A 16,310-nucleotide genomic window follows, 5' to 3' on the forward strand; every position below is an offset into this window, starting at 1 on the left:
TATCTTGACAGGTAAACAGGAAAAATTAGTTTGCCTCAAAAAAGAGAATCTGAAAAAGTACTGTTTTCAAAACTAGATTTCTTTTTCAGTTAAATTATGTTTATTGGAAGTCCAATTCATTTTAAAATTGTTGGATTTCTCTGTGAAGATTTTAAGAACAGAAATCCATGCTTAAAGCTAAATATTTCTGGTACATTATACCTGGCAAATTTTTATTTAGCTCTAACTTTCATATGTCATGTATAAGCATGCACAACTTTATGTTGTCAATACAGTGAAACTTCTCAGTGAGAGTTGTTATCCATACCAGTCATTTACTACTTAGTAACTCTCATTTGTACTACAATGCGGGTTATTTCATCAGACATTGTGAAATAAGGAAAAAATCTTAGATTTTGAGAAGTTTCACTGTGGTTGTTGTTTAGGCTGAATGGCAACCAAAGTTCTCAATCTGGATCATAACCATTTGGAATGGTTGTTATATATGAGCCAAGTAGAATGGTTGTTACGACTCATTCAATGCTAATGGTTGTTGCATTTGAGCCAAGAGACTGGTTGTTACATTTGGGCCAATGAGAATGCTTGTTACATTTTAGCCAATTAGAATGCTTGTTACATTTAAGTCTCTGAGAAAAGTTGTTACATTTAGCCAATCAGAATGCTTGTTTCATTTAACTCAATTAGAATGGTTGTTACATTTGATCAAATGAGCATAGACACTACTTAAAAAAGTCAAATTGATACTTGAATTTAGGTCAATGACAAAATTTGTTACATTCATTTCAACCAGTAGATATGGCTATGTTAATTAAACAAAATTAAATGTAAAATGCATGCCTTGTTACATGTGGTTATCCCCATTTGGGATGAGAATCACAACTAGTATGAAGTTAAATTAGGCATATCTTATAACATTACATTAAATTTTGATCATTGATGAGCTTTAATGAAAACAACTTAAATGTTTTAAAGAAAATCCTTGCTGGAAGTTCTGAAATCTCTGTCCTCTTAATATTAAGTAACAACAATGGAAGCCCACATTCTCATAACAACCATGTATAATTGGCCAGTATTACACGTAACAACAGCTAGTCAGATATTGAGAACTTTCACTGTCATTGGGCTTCATTCTCATGTCATCACATAATTCTCATCTCTCGCCACATTCTCATTTCCACACCAGGAGTTGCATGCACACATTGAGAGTGGCCTTGGACGCAATGTGCAATCTAGATGTGCTGTTACTCTTCAGACCGCTTTAGAAACCACCCAGCGGGAAATGACAGGTATATGCTCTTGGCATATTCGGGTAAACCATTTACCACTCACATGCACACTGTGAACCATTTGTAGTTCCTAAGAAAGTCAAATTAAATTTAAGACATTTATTACCTTGTTCAAGTTTAAAAGCTTCATTTCCAATCCTAAGATACGTATTCGCAGCAAACAGCATAAAACCTGAACAGTCTGCGAATGAGTAACTTACAGGCTGTTTGGGATTTTATGGTACTTGCATTTAGCCATTTTCAGTATGCTTCTTGACAAGAAAGGGTTATTGACTGTTGCCTTTGAAATTTGGTGGTCCAAAAATTTACCTTTAAGCTTAAAATTTGTAGGGAAAAAGTGGTGTTTGCTATATGCTACTTTAAAATTAGTATGGAAAATGTGGTGTTCGTGTTTGGTTTAGGTTTAATTTTTGTATAATTGTAATCATAAAAAATGTAGTTTAAAAACATTATGAGAGTTAGGCCCTGAATTGGGTTTGTTAGTTTGTATGAGAAATTGACACAATTGGATTTTACTTGGATTGCTGATTTAGGTTGGTGTCATAGATTTGTTTATGGACCTATATGCTGAAAGTTATAGCTTTGTAAGTTTTTAGGCAAACATTTTGGGTATATATCAAATTATGTATGTTGCATACACTATTTGTCTCACTCGTTAAGTTAATTATTTTTCTGATGATACTTATGGTGTGTTATTTAAAAGGAAAAACATTTTGTTGGATAAGTATGTTTCATTTTTCATGCATTCATTATGTGTTGTTTACTATTTGAGTGTGCTCTAGGGAAACCCATTCATAATGCATTAGCGTCAAGTGGCCTCCCAGATTTGCCTGTGCAGTTGAGGACAATAATTTCCACCTTGACTGGATTTTCATATAGAAAGAGACCTTCATTAACATGAACAATTCCAGCTAAGTGGAAAGTGTTGTCTCTGATAAGCCTGTGCAAACTGCAAAGTGCAATCTGGGCTGATACTTTATGCACATGCATTAAGCCAGGTTTTCCCAGAGCACAGCTCATGTTCATCGTTTAAGCTTTTCTTGTATGAGCTTACTGTGTTCACATTTCAGATATTTGTGTGTCCCATTTCTTGGCATGTATAATTTGCTCTTTGCTTGCTTTGTTAATTCTCATATCCTTTTATTATGCCCCCGGTATGGTGGCATATAGCAGTTGAACTGTCTGTCAGTCTGTCTGTTAGTCTGTCAGTCTCTGCGTCCGTCCGAAAACTTCAACATTGGCCATAACTTTTGCAATATTGAATATGCAACTTGATATTTGGCATGCATGTGTATCTCATGAAGCTGCACATTTTGAGTGGTGAAAGGTCAAGGTCATTCTTCAAGTTCAAAAGTAAAAAAATACAATCCAAGGGAAGTAATAAGCTTTAAAAGGGAGATAATTTCTAAACCTGCCAAATGATATATTGAAATTTTATTTCAAAGCGGTGCAATAGGGGGCATTGTGTTTTTGACAAACACATCTCTTGTAAACATTATTTTGTGTAAAGATAAAGTATTAATATTGTTATTATTATGTATAATTAAGTTATTGTATATTTTTAATAAAAACGTAATTTATCCTTATGTTCATGTATAAATCCTTCTTGAAACACTTATTAACTGCAATTTAAAACAAAAACTCAGAAGCTTATGTGATGTAAAGACATACATTGACAAAGTTTTTGAATTAAGTTTTTATGCAAAATAAATAATTGCTAAGTCATGATATTTTACTTACATACATTTAGCACCTTGTGCTCAAAAGGATCGATAATTAAATGAATACTGTTTATATACAGTGTGTGAAATTCGTACTAGCCCGAAGGGTTTTGGCTAGTGAAAATCCAATCCATACGTTTATATAGTCCGGCTAGTAAGAAATTTTACTTATTATATATGTGTATAAGAATATGGGCTATAACTTAAAATCTGAATTTCTCACACTGTACATTCTAATAAAAGTGAAAACACAAATATATGCTCTACCTTTTTTACCCAGAGAGACTCCAATGTATAGTTTACATATGTTGCTCCAGAGCGAATGTCAGCCCTCCTCCCTGAAGAGTCTCAACAGCAAATCCACAATGTAATGCCGCGTAGAGACTTTGAGGTTGCCTACCGTCTCGACTGTCGCAACCTGTGTGCAGAGTTCCAGGAGGACATCACTTTCCACTTTACCCTCGCACCCAGGAACATTCTTCGTTGGATGTTTGGCAAGCGTATGGTGTTGCCTCCTCGTAGGTTTGAAGATGTAAGTTTTGGTTTGATTGTTTTATGATATTCTAATTTATAAATTGTTTCTTTTTCTCTTAGCTTATTCTAGCAATGAAGCAAAGTTAATATGGCTGTATGCAACCAGTTTTAAATCAGAACAGCCTGCGAACTCACAGTCTGTTCAGGATTTTATTATATTTGCTTCTCATGGGTATCTAAAAGTTTCAAATAAAGCGTGTGAAACTTGAATCTATGAAAAAAGGTCTTACAAATAATTTGAATTGACTTTTAATTTAATTTGAATACAATAACATTAAAGTGTGTATGTGAATGGTATACTTAGTATAAGTCATGTTCAATAATTCATATAAGCAGAATTCTCAGTAAAAGGTCAGTTGTATTCATATAATAAGAACTCTAAGTAAATAGAGAAGAGAAAAAACAACAGGACAACTGTATGTGACTCTTAGATTCCACGCCCGCTACCAGTCAACCCCCAGGAGCCTCGCCATTTTGTTGTGCCAGATGAGGACAATGCTGACTTACTTATGAACATGGTCAGCATGGCTGGGTCAGTGGGTCAGAAGACAGCCCTGGGCGGACTGATCATCCTTGGAGTGGTATGTAGGGGCTCTCTGTGGTAGAACCAGGCTTAATGCATGGGATTAAAGTGTGGTTCCAGATTAGCCCGTGCAGTCTACACAGGCTAATCAGGGATGGCAGTGTCCGCTTTAAAGGTGTTTTTTTAATGAAGTCTCTTTTTAGCAAATAAAGTCTAGATTAACAGTCTCGTCCCTGATTAGCTTGTGTAGACTGCACAGGCTAATCTGGGACAACACGTAACGCACATACATATAACAACAGTTTCCCAGAGCAAGGCTTAGTGGTACGTAGGGGTTCTGGTAATGTAAAAAGTGATTTGGATATCATAAAAGTGTTCCCAGCCCATTTTCAGTGCTGCTATCACAATTATCTTTCACTGATGTGTAGTTTGGTAAGGCTCCTTAGGTCAGAAGTTCAGATGCACGAGAGAGATAATTCTTGGAGTATGTTGTATAGAACATATGCCAAGATTATGTGATAATCACTCAAAACCATTATACCAGTGCAGGAAGTCTCCTTAACTCTCCTTTGCCACCCTGCACTGGTCTGTTTCTCAAAAGTATATCTTTGGCCAAAACCTAGTCAACTTGGACAACTTTGACTTTCTGTGGCTTGAAATTTATATATTGTCCCCTGAAAGGTCAAGAGGCAGGTCCACCCTATTGTTTATGGGCTGATGGACCTGTACATAAATTGATTTCAATACATGTATTGTCAAAATAAACCCCAAAAAAACATTTTTTATGATGACTTTTTTTCTTTGGCTCCAGGTGTACAAGGCCGTGGGCTGGAAGGTTCTGGCTGTGAGTTTGTGTGGCTACATGGGTCTGTACTGTTTTGAGCGTGTGCGCTGGACCACGAAGGCAAAGGAGCGAGCGTTCAAGGCGCAATACGTGGACTACGCTGGAAGCAAGTTGAAACTGATTGTTGACCTTACCAGCTCAAACTGCAGCCACCAAGTACAGCAGTATGTACATATAAAATAGTCTAAATATCTACCGTGATTTGTTTACTTTTTTTGTTTTCAAAGCCTCTAAATAATTACCTTTTTCTGTCTACTTTATAATGTGCAGAAAATTACTTAAATAGTTGTTCCTGTTTTCAAACAGATTCTGTTAGAATTAAAACCTGTTACGGAAAACAATTACCGCTTGAGGCTAAATAAACATCTGTTAAGCTTCAAGTTTTTCCTTCAATAAATTCTAAAAAATATGTAAACATGCAAAGATTTTTTATAGACTACTGTAAAGTGGCTTAAAAGATTGTGCCAGTGGATTTTTGGAGACTTTACTTCCTTGAATTTAAATATGTTTCTTCTTCATGCATAACGCTATCACAGATTTCTATCCAAATTTTCTTTGTTTACAGAGAACTGAGTTCTACCTTTGCCCGCCTATGTAATGAGGCTGACATGACAAAAGAGAGGCTTAAAGAGGAGGTGAAACAGAAGGACATCACCATATCACAGCTGAGTGTCATCTCATCTAAGGCAAAGACATACAGGTACAGTGTAGAACACGTTCATATTAACTTAACCTGGCCTTTTATTGTTTTTGCCCTGTCTGTTGGTTTGTTGGTTTGTTTGCGTCTAACTTTAACATTGGCCATAACTTTTGCAATATTGAAGATAGCAACTTGATATTTGGCATGCATGTGTATCTCATGGAGCTGCACATTTTGAGTGGTGAAGGGTCAAGGTCATCCTTCAAAGTCAAAGGTCAAATATATGGGGGGGGGGGGGGGACATAGTGTTTCACAAACACATCTTGCTAAAACTTCTTTACTCAATTACTTGAGTTTGTTATCGACTGGCTGAAATTTGAATGTAGATATACAGACTCATATTTGAATTTCACAATTATCCCTCACCAACGGAGGAGCGATATAAAATTTGGTTTATTCGTCCGTCAGGCTGTCGGTCACAAACAAAATGTTTGTGGCGGGGATATCAATTCAATGAATTTTCTTGTTTAAATTAAATTAATTATTAAGATCCGGGTTCATGGTGTGTTGATAATATCTCAGTGCCCAATTTAAGATTTGCAGATATATCAAAATAATATTTATTGCATAACTTTGAAGAAAATTTATTGAAATAAGTTTTGTTAACATAATAGATATTTGTTATCCATTCTGATTAAAATGTGATGTCTGTGCTCATACGCTTATGTACTATATAACAGTCTTGAAAATATGTATCATTAGGTTAGCAAACCAGCGCCATCTTGTATATTGTGATTTAAATTTTGTGTTGTTATGCTGCAGAAACAAAGCAGATTGGCTCGACAAAGCGCTGGATACATTCAAGGAGCAATTTTTGACTGTTCTCAGCAACTGAGAGCAACGGGACAGTTCACCATGTACGGAATTAGTGTTGTGAACAGTTCATAGTCACTGTGGTGTAACTTCTACACACTCTGACAGAAATACAGAGATCTGACAGTTATCATGCCCATAGAAACCAATAGGGAGGTATCCTGGGATTCTTTACCTTTTACTACTAACATATGTTTTTTAACGCTTTTGAAGTCCCTGAGAAAGTTAAATTTAATGGAAGGCCTTTCTTACTAAATTTAAGTTATAAAGGTTTCATTTCCAACCCTTAGGTACTGATGAGCAGCAAACAGCATAAAACCTCAACAGACTGCGAGTTGCTCGCAGGCTGTTCTGGTTTTATGCTGCTTGAAAAAGCCATTTTTCAGTTTGCTTCTAATGGGGGAAAGGGTTAATGAAAAGTGAACACTTGGACAGACTGTTAGCCTGGAGTGTGGAACAATTCTGTAACTGACACAAGTGTTTATTACTGGTATCTTGTGGATGTGTGTTGGATGGATTTTATGCCACCCTTGTTCAATTAGAACAGTTATCATGTTTTCTTGGTTGTTTGAAATTATTGCTTGTAGTTCAAATTAACACAGGTTACTAGTTGCTATCATATTATTATAGCAATCACTTCTTTATAAGCTGCAATTTTTAAAATTAACTGTCTTACAAAGTAATATGTGTACATTTTTACATGCTCATGGGGCTGCATTTAAATGCACTTAAGATTAAATAACTGCTTCTTCTGATGTAATTAAGTATTAGCTCTAACTGTGTATAGGAGTTTGTGTATTAATGATTTTTATGTCACCAAAGGGAGGCGTATTCTTAGTCTGTCTTTTTGTGTGGAGCATAACTCTGGCACAATTGAAGGAATTCAAATAAAACTCGAAATCATTATAGAAGACTTAAAGGGGAAGTGCAAAGCAGAAGAGCTGAAACTCTCTTCAGGTTACATAGTGTTTGCCCAGTAGTCAATGTCCTGCAAAGAGCAGAATTCACGTTGTGTTGTTGATTTTGTTATAATATTGTATATTTTGTTGAAGGACATTAAGAGGAAGTGCAGAGTTCAAGAACCACAAACCTTGTTTCAGTAATGTAGGAGTTATTGCACCTTTGCTGACGTTTTGTGTTAGCCGTGTTTTGGGTGGAGAATATAAACCTGCAAGTATTAATGGTATTCAAATGAACTTTCACATATTGATTTATGCGTTTTAGAGAAAATGTAGAGTACATGGACCATAACTCTGTCTTTAGTATGAAAGTGTCATTTCCATTTGTGAATTTGTTAGTGTGCTAAGCATACATTCTTAATTGAAATAAATAAAATTAAATATATTGAATGAAGATTTCAAGAGAAACTGAAGTGAACAGGGACCATAATTATTTCAATGGTATTATGGAGTTCTACCCTTTGCTTATTTTTATTTTCAGAATTTTCATACAGTCTGTCATTTTCTTTTTCAAAACATACCTTGAAATTATTTTACTAAATGGTTTATATAAAACTTAATACATTGATAAATGGTCATACGAGAAAGTGCAGAGAAAAGCTATCATTACTATTTATTAAAGGATTTAAATTGATCTTTATCATAGAAAACATTTAGAGGAAATGCGTTGTACAATAATCATATATCTTGCCTTATTTATTTATATTATTTCATGATTACTCTTTGTGTGATTAATTTCTTGTGCAAAGCATAGCTTTGAGTCAAAATATTGATTGTAATAAAAATTCATCAATCAATAGGGGGCAGGGATTTCTTCTCAATACATAAATAAAGTATGTTTCACCATAATTTTAAGATCAAGATCATGCTATAAGGTCACAACTGTAGTTTAGGGGCTTTCTGCACTTTCAGTGACAGCACCTGTCGATCATGTAGAAAAAAATAATTGGGCTAAATTTGATGAATTCCCTTGTAAATGAAATACTGTCTTTATCAGTTATTGAAAAAAATGAAATTAATCTCCATAAAGTATAATGATAACTTTATTTGTGCTCATTTTTTGTTAAGTTTTATTATTATTTTTTGTTTTAGATCTATTCAGTTAAAGGATTTAATGAATTTCTTATACATTTATTCTGGATACTGTTAGTGCTGTTTTTTATTTTACTGTTTTTCATTCATATATTGTCAAATGTTAAGTGAAAAAGCTTTCATATTATGTGGAACTGTTTATTGATATTATATTTTGATTATACTGGTTATGACATTTGTTATGGCTTAACCACTTACCCTTTACATATTTAACCCTTTACCACTTAGATACATATTTAACCCTTTACCACTTAAATGTATTTTTACGCATTTGTAGTCCCTCAGAAAGATAAATATAAAGACCTTTCTTACTAGATTAAAATTGTAAAGGCTTCAACTTCCAACCCTGAGATACTGATGAGCAGCAAACAGCATAAAACCTGAACAGACTGCTAGTTACTTGCAGGCTGTTCTGGTTTTATGCTGTTTCTGCTGTTTGCACATAGCCATTTTCACTTTGCTTCTGGGTGGGAAAGGGTTAACTTTTAAAGTTGAGGTATAATAGCCTTAGGGTAATAATGAATTCAGTAAATAGTTCATGACAATGTCTTGATCATGAAGTGTCCTTTAACAGTCTTCACATAATACAAGGTAATGTTATAACTATTGAAGCGGCCTGATAAACTATGTCAGGTGCAGTGTATGATTATAAGTATACCGGTATCCAAGAAAAAAAATGAAAACTGCCTATTTCAGCAAAAAAATAGAACAGGTCTTCAAATTTTCAGAGAAAGTGCATTTGTATCAACTAAATGATGACTATTGGGTATCTGAAATTGTTTATGACAAACCCATTGACCCCCCACCCCCATGTTAAATTGTTACACAATGAAGTTGGTTGGTTTTCTAGATTTAAATCTGTTACCATAAGCAGTTTAGTGAACATCTTTTTTTTTTAATTTGTAGATTTTTTAAAGAAAATTTTGTTTGCTTGTTCAGCCTTATATTATATATATATATATATATTAATTTAAAAAGTTGTTTGACAGCTTTTTATGTAAGCGATTAGAATTTAGTAAAGCCAATATCCTTTTGAAAATAATAATTATTATGTATATATACATGCATACATGTACATAAATTCTTAACACTAGGTATGTGTTAAGTAATGTTTTAAGTCCAATAGTGCTCAGTTTCAATACTTCAATGGCTGTTTGTATGTTATTAGTAAGCATGTGTTCACTAATTTTGTATTATTTTTTAAATTTTGCAGCAAACTTTATTACATAAGTTTCTCAGAAATGGAATAATATGTAACATTTGGAGTCAAGGAAACAGCACCTCTATTGGCTAAATATATGCTTGCACTTAGAGAACACTTACAAGTTTCTAATTAGAAATAGTTATTGTGTTTGATAGCTCCACTTGTACAAAGTACGGCTATCATAACAATTAATTACTCCTTGATGGTAGTCATGTTAGAATGTCTGTATCATGGACCACTCTTGATAGTTGGTTAAAATAGAAACAATCTTGCATTGTTGTGTGCAAATATGGGTTTTGTCTTTCATTTTTATTTCAATGTAGAAAGATTTACTTTTGTTTCAACAATGCACATTGCCAACTAGGGCAGTAATACTAGACCAATATAATTTTTGTTTTGTAATTCTATTAAGGTTTGTGCTTTTCTAATGTTACTATTGTAAGAAAAACAATACTCTCATGAAAATTTATTGTTCACATAAATAAATTATGAAGTATTTTCATTATTGTTTAATGCACCCAATGAAAATTGTAATAGTATATATGAGTCGCGTTCTGTGAAAACTGGGCATAATGCATGTGCGTAAAGTGTCGTCCCAGATGAGCCTGTGCAATCTTTGTTCAGAAAAACTCAATCTCAGATGAATCTGCGACGAACTTTTATGCAATGAATTTATCTCACTTTGTCCAGAACAAGGCAAAATCACAGATGAATCTGGGACGAGATTTTTTACGCAAATGAATGCTGCTCAGTATGTTCAGAAGAAGGGTAATTCTCGGTCGAATCTGGGACGACTTTTTTACGTAAATGAATTCATCTCAGTTTGTCCTGAACAAGGCTCATTCACAGATGAATCTGGGACGATATTATAAACGCAAATGAATGCTGCTCAGTATTTTCAGAACAAGGGTAAATCTCAGGCGAATCTGGGACATGTTCTTTACGAACATGAATTTAGCTTTGTTTGTCATGAACAAAGCTCAATCACAGATGAAGCTGGCACGAGTTTTTTTACGCAAATAAACTTAGTTCAGTTTTTCCAGAACAAGGCAAAATCACAGATGAATCTGGGACGAGCTATTTACGTAAAGCTATTTAGCTCAGTTTGTCCGGAACAAAGATTATTCACAGATGAATCTGGGACGAGTTATTTACGCCAATGAATGCAGCTCAGTTTGTTCAGAACAAAGATTATTCACAGATGAATCTGGGGCGAGTTAGTTACGCAAATGCATTCAGCTCAGTTTGTTCGGAACTAGGCAAAATCAAAGATGAATCTGGGGCAAGTTAGTTACGCAAATGAATTTATCTCAGTGTGTCCAGAACAAGGCAAAATCACAGATGAACCTGGGACGAGTTATTTACGCCAATGAATGCAGCTCAGTTTGTTAAGAACAAAGCTCAATCAGAGATTAATCCGGGGCGTGTTAGTTACGCAAATTAATTAAGCTCAGTTTGTTCGGAACTAGGCAAAATCACAAATGAATCTGCGACGAGTTTTTTACGCAAATGAATGCAGCTCAGTTTGTTAAGAACACACCTCAACTACAGATGAATCTGGGACGAGTGTTTACGCAAACGAATGCAGCTCAGTTTATCCATCGCAGATGAAGACAGTCTTAGTGCATGTACTTAATGGCCCTGCAAACGTCAAATAGATCGTGGAACCTGATCCATTTCGACATTTCCGTGGGTTTTCTGGTCATGGGTTGCCGTTCATGAGCTCGTGAGTATTATTTCTGATGTTTGAAAATAAATAATTTGCCGTGCGCTGTGAAAAATGGGTTTAATGCATGTGCGTAAAGTGTCGTCCCAGGTTAGCCTGTGCAATCCGCACAGACTTATCAAGGACGACACTTTCCGCTTTTATGATATTTTTGTTTAAAGAAAGTTTCAAATTAGCAAAACTTCAGTATAGGCGAAAAGTGTCGTCCCTGGTTAGCCTAAACGAACAGCACAAGCCAATCTTGGACGACACTTTACACAAATGCTGTAAACAGAGCACGGCCCAATAAATGATTTTTTTCTCTCTTAAATCATTAAGGTTTTGTAAACAAGAACATGTTGGTATCATGTATGTTTGTTTTGTTTGAATTTGCTCGAAGTATTTAACAATAAAATTCTATCGTTGATGGGGATTTATAACTAGCTTGTAAAATTACAATTACAGAAAATGTCAGTTTGTTTAACCGCAATGGTCAGTTTTGTCAGTGCTTTTTGCATTTTCTGTTGTTACTAAACGTACTCGCAATACGTTTTAAGTATCGATCCATGTACTATTTTTAATTTGTGGTAATGAATTCCTGCGCTGGATGAGTTATACGTTTTATATTTTGTACCATAAAACGTAATTAAAGTGCTTCAATCCTGAATCTTTGTTAATGTTCTGCGTTGAAACCAAACTCGAAAATTAGCAAATGTACCATACGTGAAAGTTAATTGTCGACGGACAAATCACCATGGACAAATTATGACCATATGAACGAATAGTACAGTTGAAATAATATTGTGATATGCATGCACGTCGGAGTATCGCAGTGATCTGGTGATCTGCACTTCATTTGAATACATTAAAAGGGACTGGAGGAAAAATAATACGATGGAATGTAATAATTCGTGATTTGTGGGTCAATAATTTACACGTCTGTAGGTGTACCCGTTCTGGATAGAAGACCGTGCAGCAGTTGCTAAAACAAATACAGGGGAAAACACTGTTCTCGGCTATTTTCATACGTTATATGACCTTAAATGTTGTCACAAATGGGACGTCGTACATAAAATAAATCCGTAATTAATAACGTCATGACGTAATCACGTCTTTGTCATAACATAGTAACCGCATTTCGATTTTTTAAACGATATTTGTTGATATTCCGTCGATTCATCTTTTGAATTCTAGAATTTTAAATTGTACCAAACGAACTATGACGTTGAAATCGTTCCACGACATAATGTTAGTGCACTACGAAGAGATTATCCATTTAAGTGACTTGTACAGTATTATTAAGTAGATCTTAATTTCGCTATAGAGATTATTATAAAAATGTATACATATATTGTGATTTTCTTTTCCCAATAAGTAGCAATCAAATTAACTTTTCTTAAAAACTAGTTTATCCCAGTCTCTCGTAATATGCCTTACGCTCCGCGAACTAATATATTTTTTCAAACTACTATTTTTTTACATACGGCAAAAATAAATTGTCTTCTTTGTAGTTTTCTGCGCTTTTAAGATCTAACAAAATAGAATAGTAAAAACTTCATAAAGGAGAATGCTGAACCTTCTTAATACATGTATACTTGCATATTTGTTCAACTGAAAACTATACGTTTAAACCGTTTTCCCGAAAGCCGTATGTAGAGAAACTACGGTGTCCGTTTTCTGTGAAAAACCAGCTTTCCGCGTTTTCAGAAAGCACGCTCCGTGAGTAGGAATTCAGACAGGGATATGTTTTGTCTACACATACGATGATTTATCAATGCTTCATGTTTGTTTTTCAAATGGGTGCAACCGGACAGTGGCGCGGACGTATTAGCCAAGAAACACACTGCCACTCGCTTGTTCCGTTCCGGAAGTTTCTCTAATCTTCTACGTTCCGGTTACAGTACGTACTTGGCGGACATACGTATTCTGATTGAGTTAACTATGTAATTGGCAGATATGCAACGTTTCACTACAACCGCGTCATACGTGTCAGTTATAAGACTAGTATGGAAAGTGCCATTGTTTTTGTAAGGACCTGTTTTAAAGTTGGCATTTTATCGTGATTATTCCACAATGATTTTCTTTTATTCCAGATAAACTGTTTGCATTCTTTGAGAAGAAACTTTGCATGTCCAAAGTTAGACTCGACGGCTGGGTATGTAACCACATTTAGGGTTTGACCTTCTCTTGATTGTTAGTCGTTCCCGCTTGAAAATTTTAAACGAAGTGAAAGCTACATAAACTTCTCGTAAAGAAGACGCAAATACGTGAATAAGTATTCAGCTAAACGCAATTAAAACAAAGCCCGTTTATCTGGCAACACATTGTCGCTTAGATGCGCGAATATCAACCATTTTGACAAAAGTTATGATTCACTTTAACCAGAAATGGAAATCATAGTTGGTCGAAATTTTATCTAAAACAAAATGTTCAGAATGAAACACGCGTTTTTTTGTTCCAATAGGTTGTCGTCGAGATGTCTTCTGATGTTGTCCGGAAACAGCCGAATAAATCAGGACTTTGGATCGACTTACCGGACGATCTGAATGAACTCTAAATTCCACAATGTGTACCAGTACCACTTTGATAGCTAACATTTAAAGCTTTGACAGTCTTTTAAGTGTTTTTTATACTCATTTAGTCACTGTACAAAGCAAAACAATTGATGCATTCATTTATTTAATTACCAAACACAGATAGATAAAAAAAATCAGGATTGGACATGATTGAACAAATTCCAAACTAGCATTTTCATTATCGTTGTTCTGTTCCACTCACCTTTATAGTGTGCACTTTGATAGCTTCGCCTATTTATGTATACATTTGTGCAATTAATAAATATTGCAAAATATACGTTGTTCCTAGTTTTATCTTGTATATTAACGTGCAAAAAAGTAAGATAGATTATACATTTATTTCTTAACAATACTGAGATTTTTGCGGATTAATGTATAAAAAAAAATATCTGACAAATTGAAGATTGTAAAAACCAAGGACCTACGTGTATTTAAACTTATGAGTTTCAAGGTACTTGATATAGTGACTGCAGATCAGGCGCACGTGCCGTGGACCGCTCTACAAACGCATGCGGTGTGTAATATCACACTTGATCTTTGATTGCCCAGATATCGTACATTCGGGTCTCTAGCAAATCATGGAAAGAAAATCAATGCACAAGAAAAAGACACGCGTTCTGTAATAATACATATACTGTTCATTTTTAAATTAGCCGCTCGGTTCCTGTTTGCATAAGTTCACAGCACCAATTTTAAAGAATTTACCGTATGTTAGTGATGGTCGATATAGTTGATTAGCACAGTGGTTTTTAAATTCGCTTCTTACCTAGGCGACCCGGGTTCGATCCCGGCTCCCAAAGCATGATTGTGATATTGGTGGTCACGATATCGGACTGGTGTGGTTTCCTCCGAGTATACCGGCTTCCTGGCTCCCCCCCTCCCCCCCCAAAAAAAAACAAAAAAACAAAACAACAACAACAAAACAAAACACACAGCACAAGAAAACAACACAATTTAACATCAGATTTCTTATCGAAACAAATAAACAGCCCGAAAAAGCAGCTGTAATACAAGATTCGTTTGTGTGTGTAATATGGATTATGGTCTATTCAATATATATATATATATATATATATATATATATATATATATATATATATATATATATATATATATATACAATAGACATACATGAGCATACATGATCAGAACATATTATCGTATATAAAGGCATGACAGGTGATCGGTATTGAATTTCATAAGTTGTTAAATAAAGTATCAATACATGAAAAGGTCTTGGCAAATAATTTTTAATTTTTGGGGTATTACATAATTTAGAATCTTGTTAAAAATTAATGCTATAACGATAACACAATTACAATTAATCTTATTATTTGATCATGTAGGATTGACTCTAAGTCCACACTTATTGCAGCAACAGTCGGCGAAGAACCTCATAAAACTTTGACACAAACACACATGCCCACACACACATACGTTGTATAGGGTGCAGACTGAGGACACATGATTTTTGCTACGACTGGGGACACCATTATGCACGCATCGTATGACTTTCAACATATTTACGTATATAAGTTTGTTAATTTCCATCCTATCGAGCTATTTATTTTAGGTGTAAACTATATAGGTAAAACATTTCAGTGGACACCTAAATGGGGACCATTGCTTGATACTCTGCAAACTGAGGACATACCTATCACTTAAGACAGCCTACAGACAACCAGTGGGGACTTCACACACCATTGTCTGAGGACAGCATATACAAAATGTATTTAGTTAATATAAAAAAAATGTCTTTTTATGAAGATGTATTATTAATCACTGCCTGTTATGTAACTTTTAGAATAATAGCAATATTGTTCCTTGATATTCGACATTTAAGACTTTTCAAATGTGTCGGATATTTAAGTACATGCACTTTTGTGTCCAGCTGGGCACAGTCCTACCACTGAGGACTTACACACAGGCAACGAAAACCTTCCACACGGATGTCTGGGGACAAAGTTTTTTATTCCATTGCTTCTTTTTTATTTAAAATGTCCTATTTTGTTATGAAAATCCTCGCCAAAATATTGAGGTCTGCAGTCAATGGACAAATACATTTGACGCAATACACAACTTACCTCGTTTAATGTCGTCGCGGGTATTGCGTGTTACGGGAAAAAAGAGGGGGGGGTGTTTGATCGATATCAATACAATTATTAATTGATTATTGATCAGTCTGACTGTATTATTTATCGCCGACATTTTTTAACATTATCGAATCTTATCTTGTCGACTATTTGTTACATCGACCGAAACAGGTATCTTGAGGATAATGAAATGTCTTCTGGAAATTTATTGCTTGTGTATGTGTTTTATTATAATTACTAATCACGTATTTACATTGTTG

The 16,310-nt window shown here is 34.7% G+C and overlaps 1 protein-coding gene and 1 long non-coding RNA gene across 4 annotated transcripts in view; both read left to right on the forward strand.

Annotated features, from left to right (window-relative positions):
• The window catches only part of LOC127850015 (mitofusin-2-like), a 35,051-nt gene extending 24,877 nt beyond the window's left edge, over positions 1 to 10,174 (forward strand). For 2 of the 3 annotated variants that reach the window (XM_052382742.1, XM_052382743.1), the window contains exons 13-19: positions 1,184 to 1,286; positions 1,990 to 2,010; positions 3,325 to 3,539; positions 3,973 to 4,122; positions 4,876 to 5,072; positions 5,474 to 5,608; positions 6,371 to 10,174. In XM_052382742.1, the coding sequence (XP_052238702.1) occupies positions 1,184 to 1,286; positions 1,990 to 2,010; positions 3,325 to 3,539; positions 3,973 to 4,122; positions 4,876 to 5,072; positions 5,474 to 5,608; positions 6,371 to 6,443 (894 nt within the window). In that variant the 3' untranslated portion in view covers positions 6,444 to 10,174. The remainder of the gene's footprint in view (positions 1 to 1,183; positions 1,287 to 1,989; positions 2,011 to 3,324; positions 3,540 to 3,972; positions 4,123 to 4,875; positions 5,073 to 5,473; positions 5,609 to 6,370) is intronic. The other variant, XM_052382744.1, reaches the window with a different exon arrangement.
• A 2,308-nt stretch (positions 10,175 to 12,482) lies between these two features.
• Positions 12,483 to 14,232, forward strand: LOC127851234 (uncharacterized). Its single transcript, XR_008035707.1, has 3 exons — positions 12,483 to 12,629; positions 13,475 to 13,536; positions 13,846 to 14,232. It is a non-coding gene; the product is annotated as an uncharacterized LOC127851234 (long non-coding RNA).
• The last annotated feature ends 2,078 nt before the right edge of the window (positions 14,233 to 16,310 follow it).

The sequence above is a fragment of the Dreissena polymorpha genome, chromosome 11, assembly GCF_020536995.1.
Source record: "Dreissena polymorpha isolate Duluth1 chromosome 11, UMN_Dpol_1.0, whole genome shotgun sequence".
Lineage (NCBI taxonomy): Eukaryota > Metazoa > Mollusca > Bivalvia > Myida > Dreissenidae > Dreissena > Dreissena polymorpha.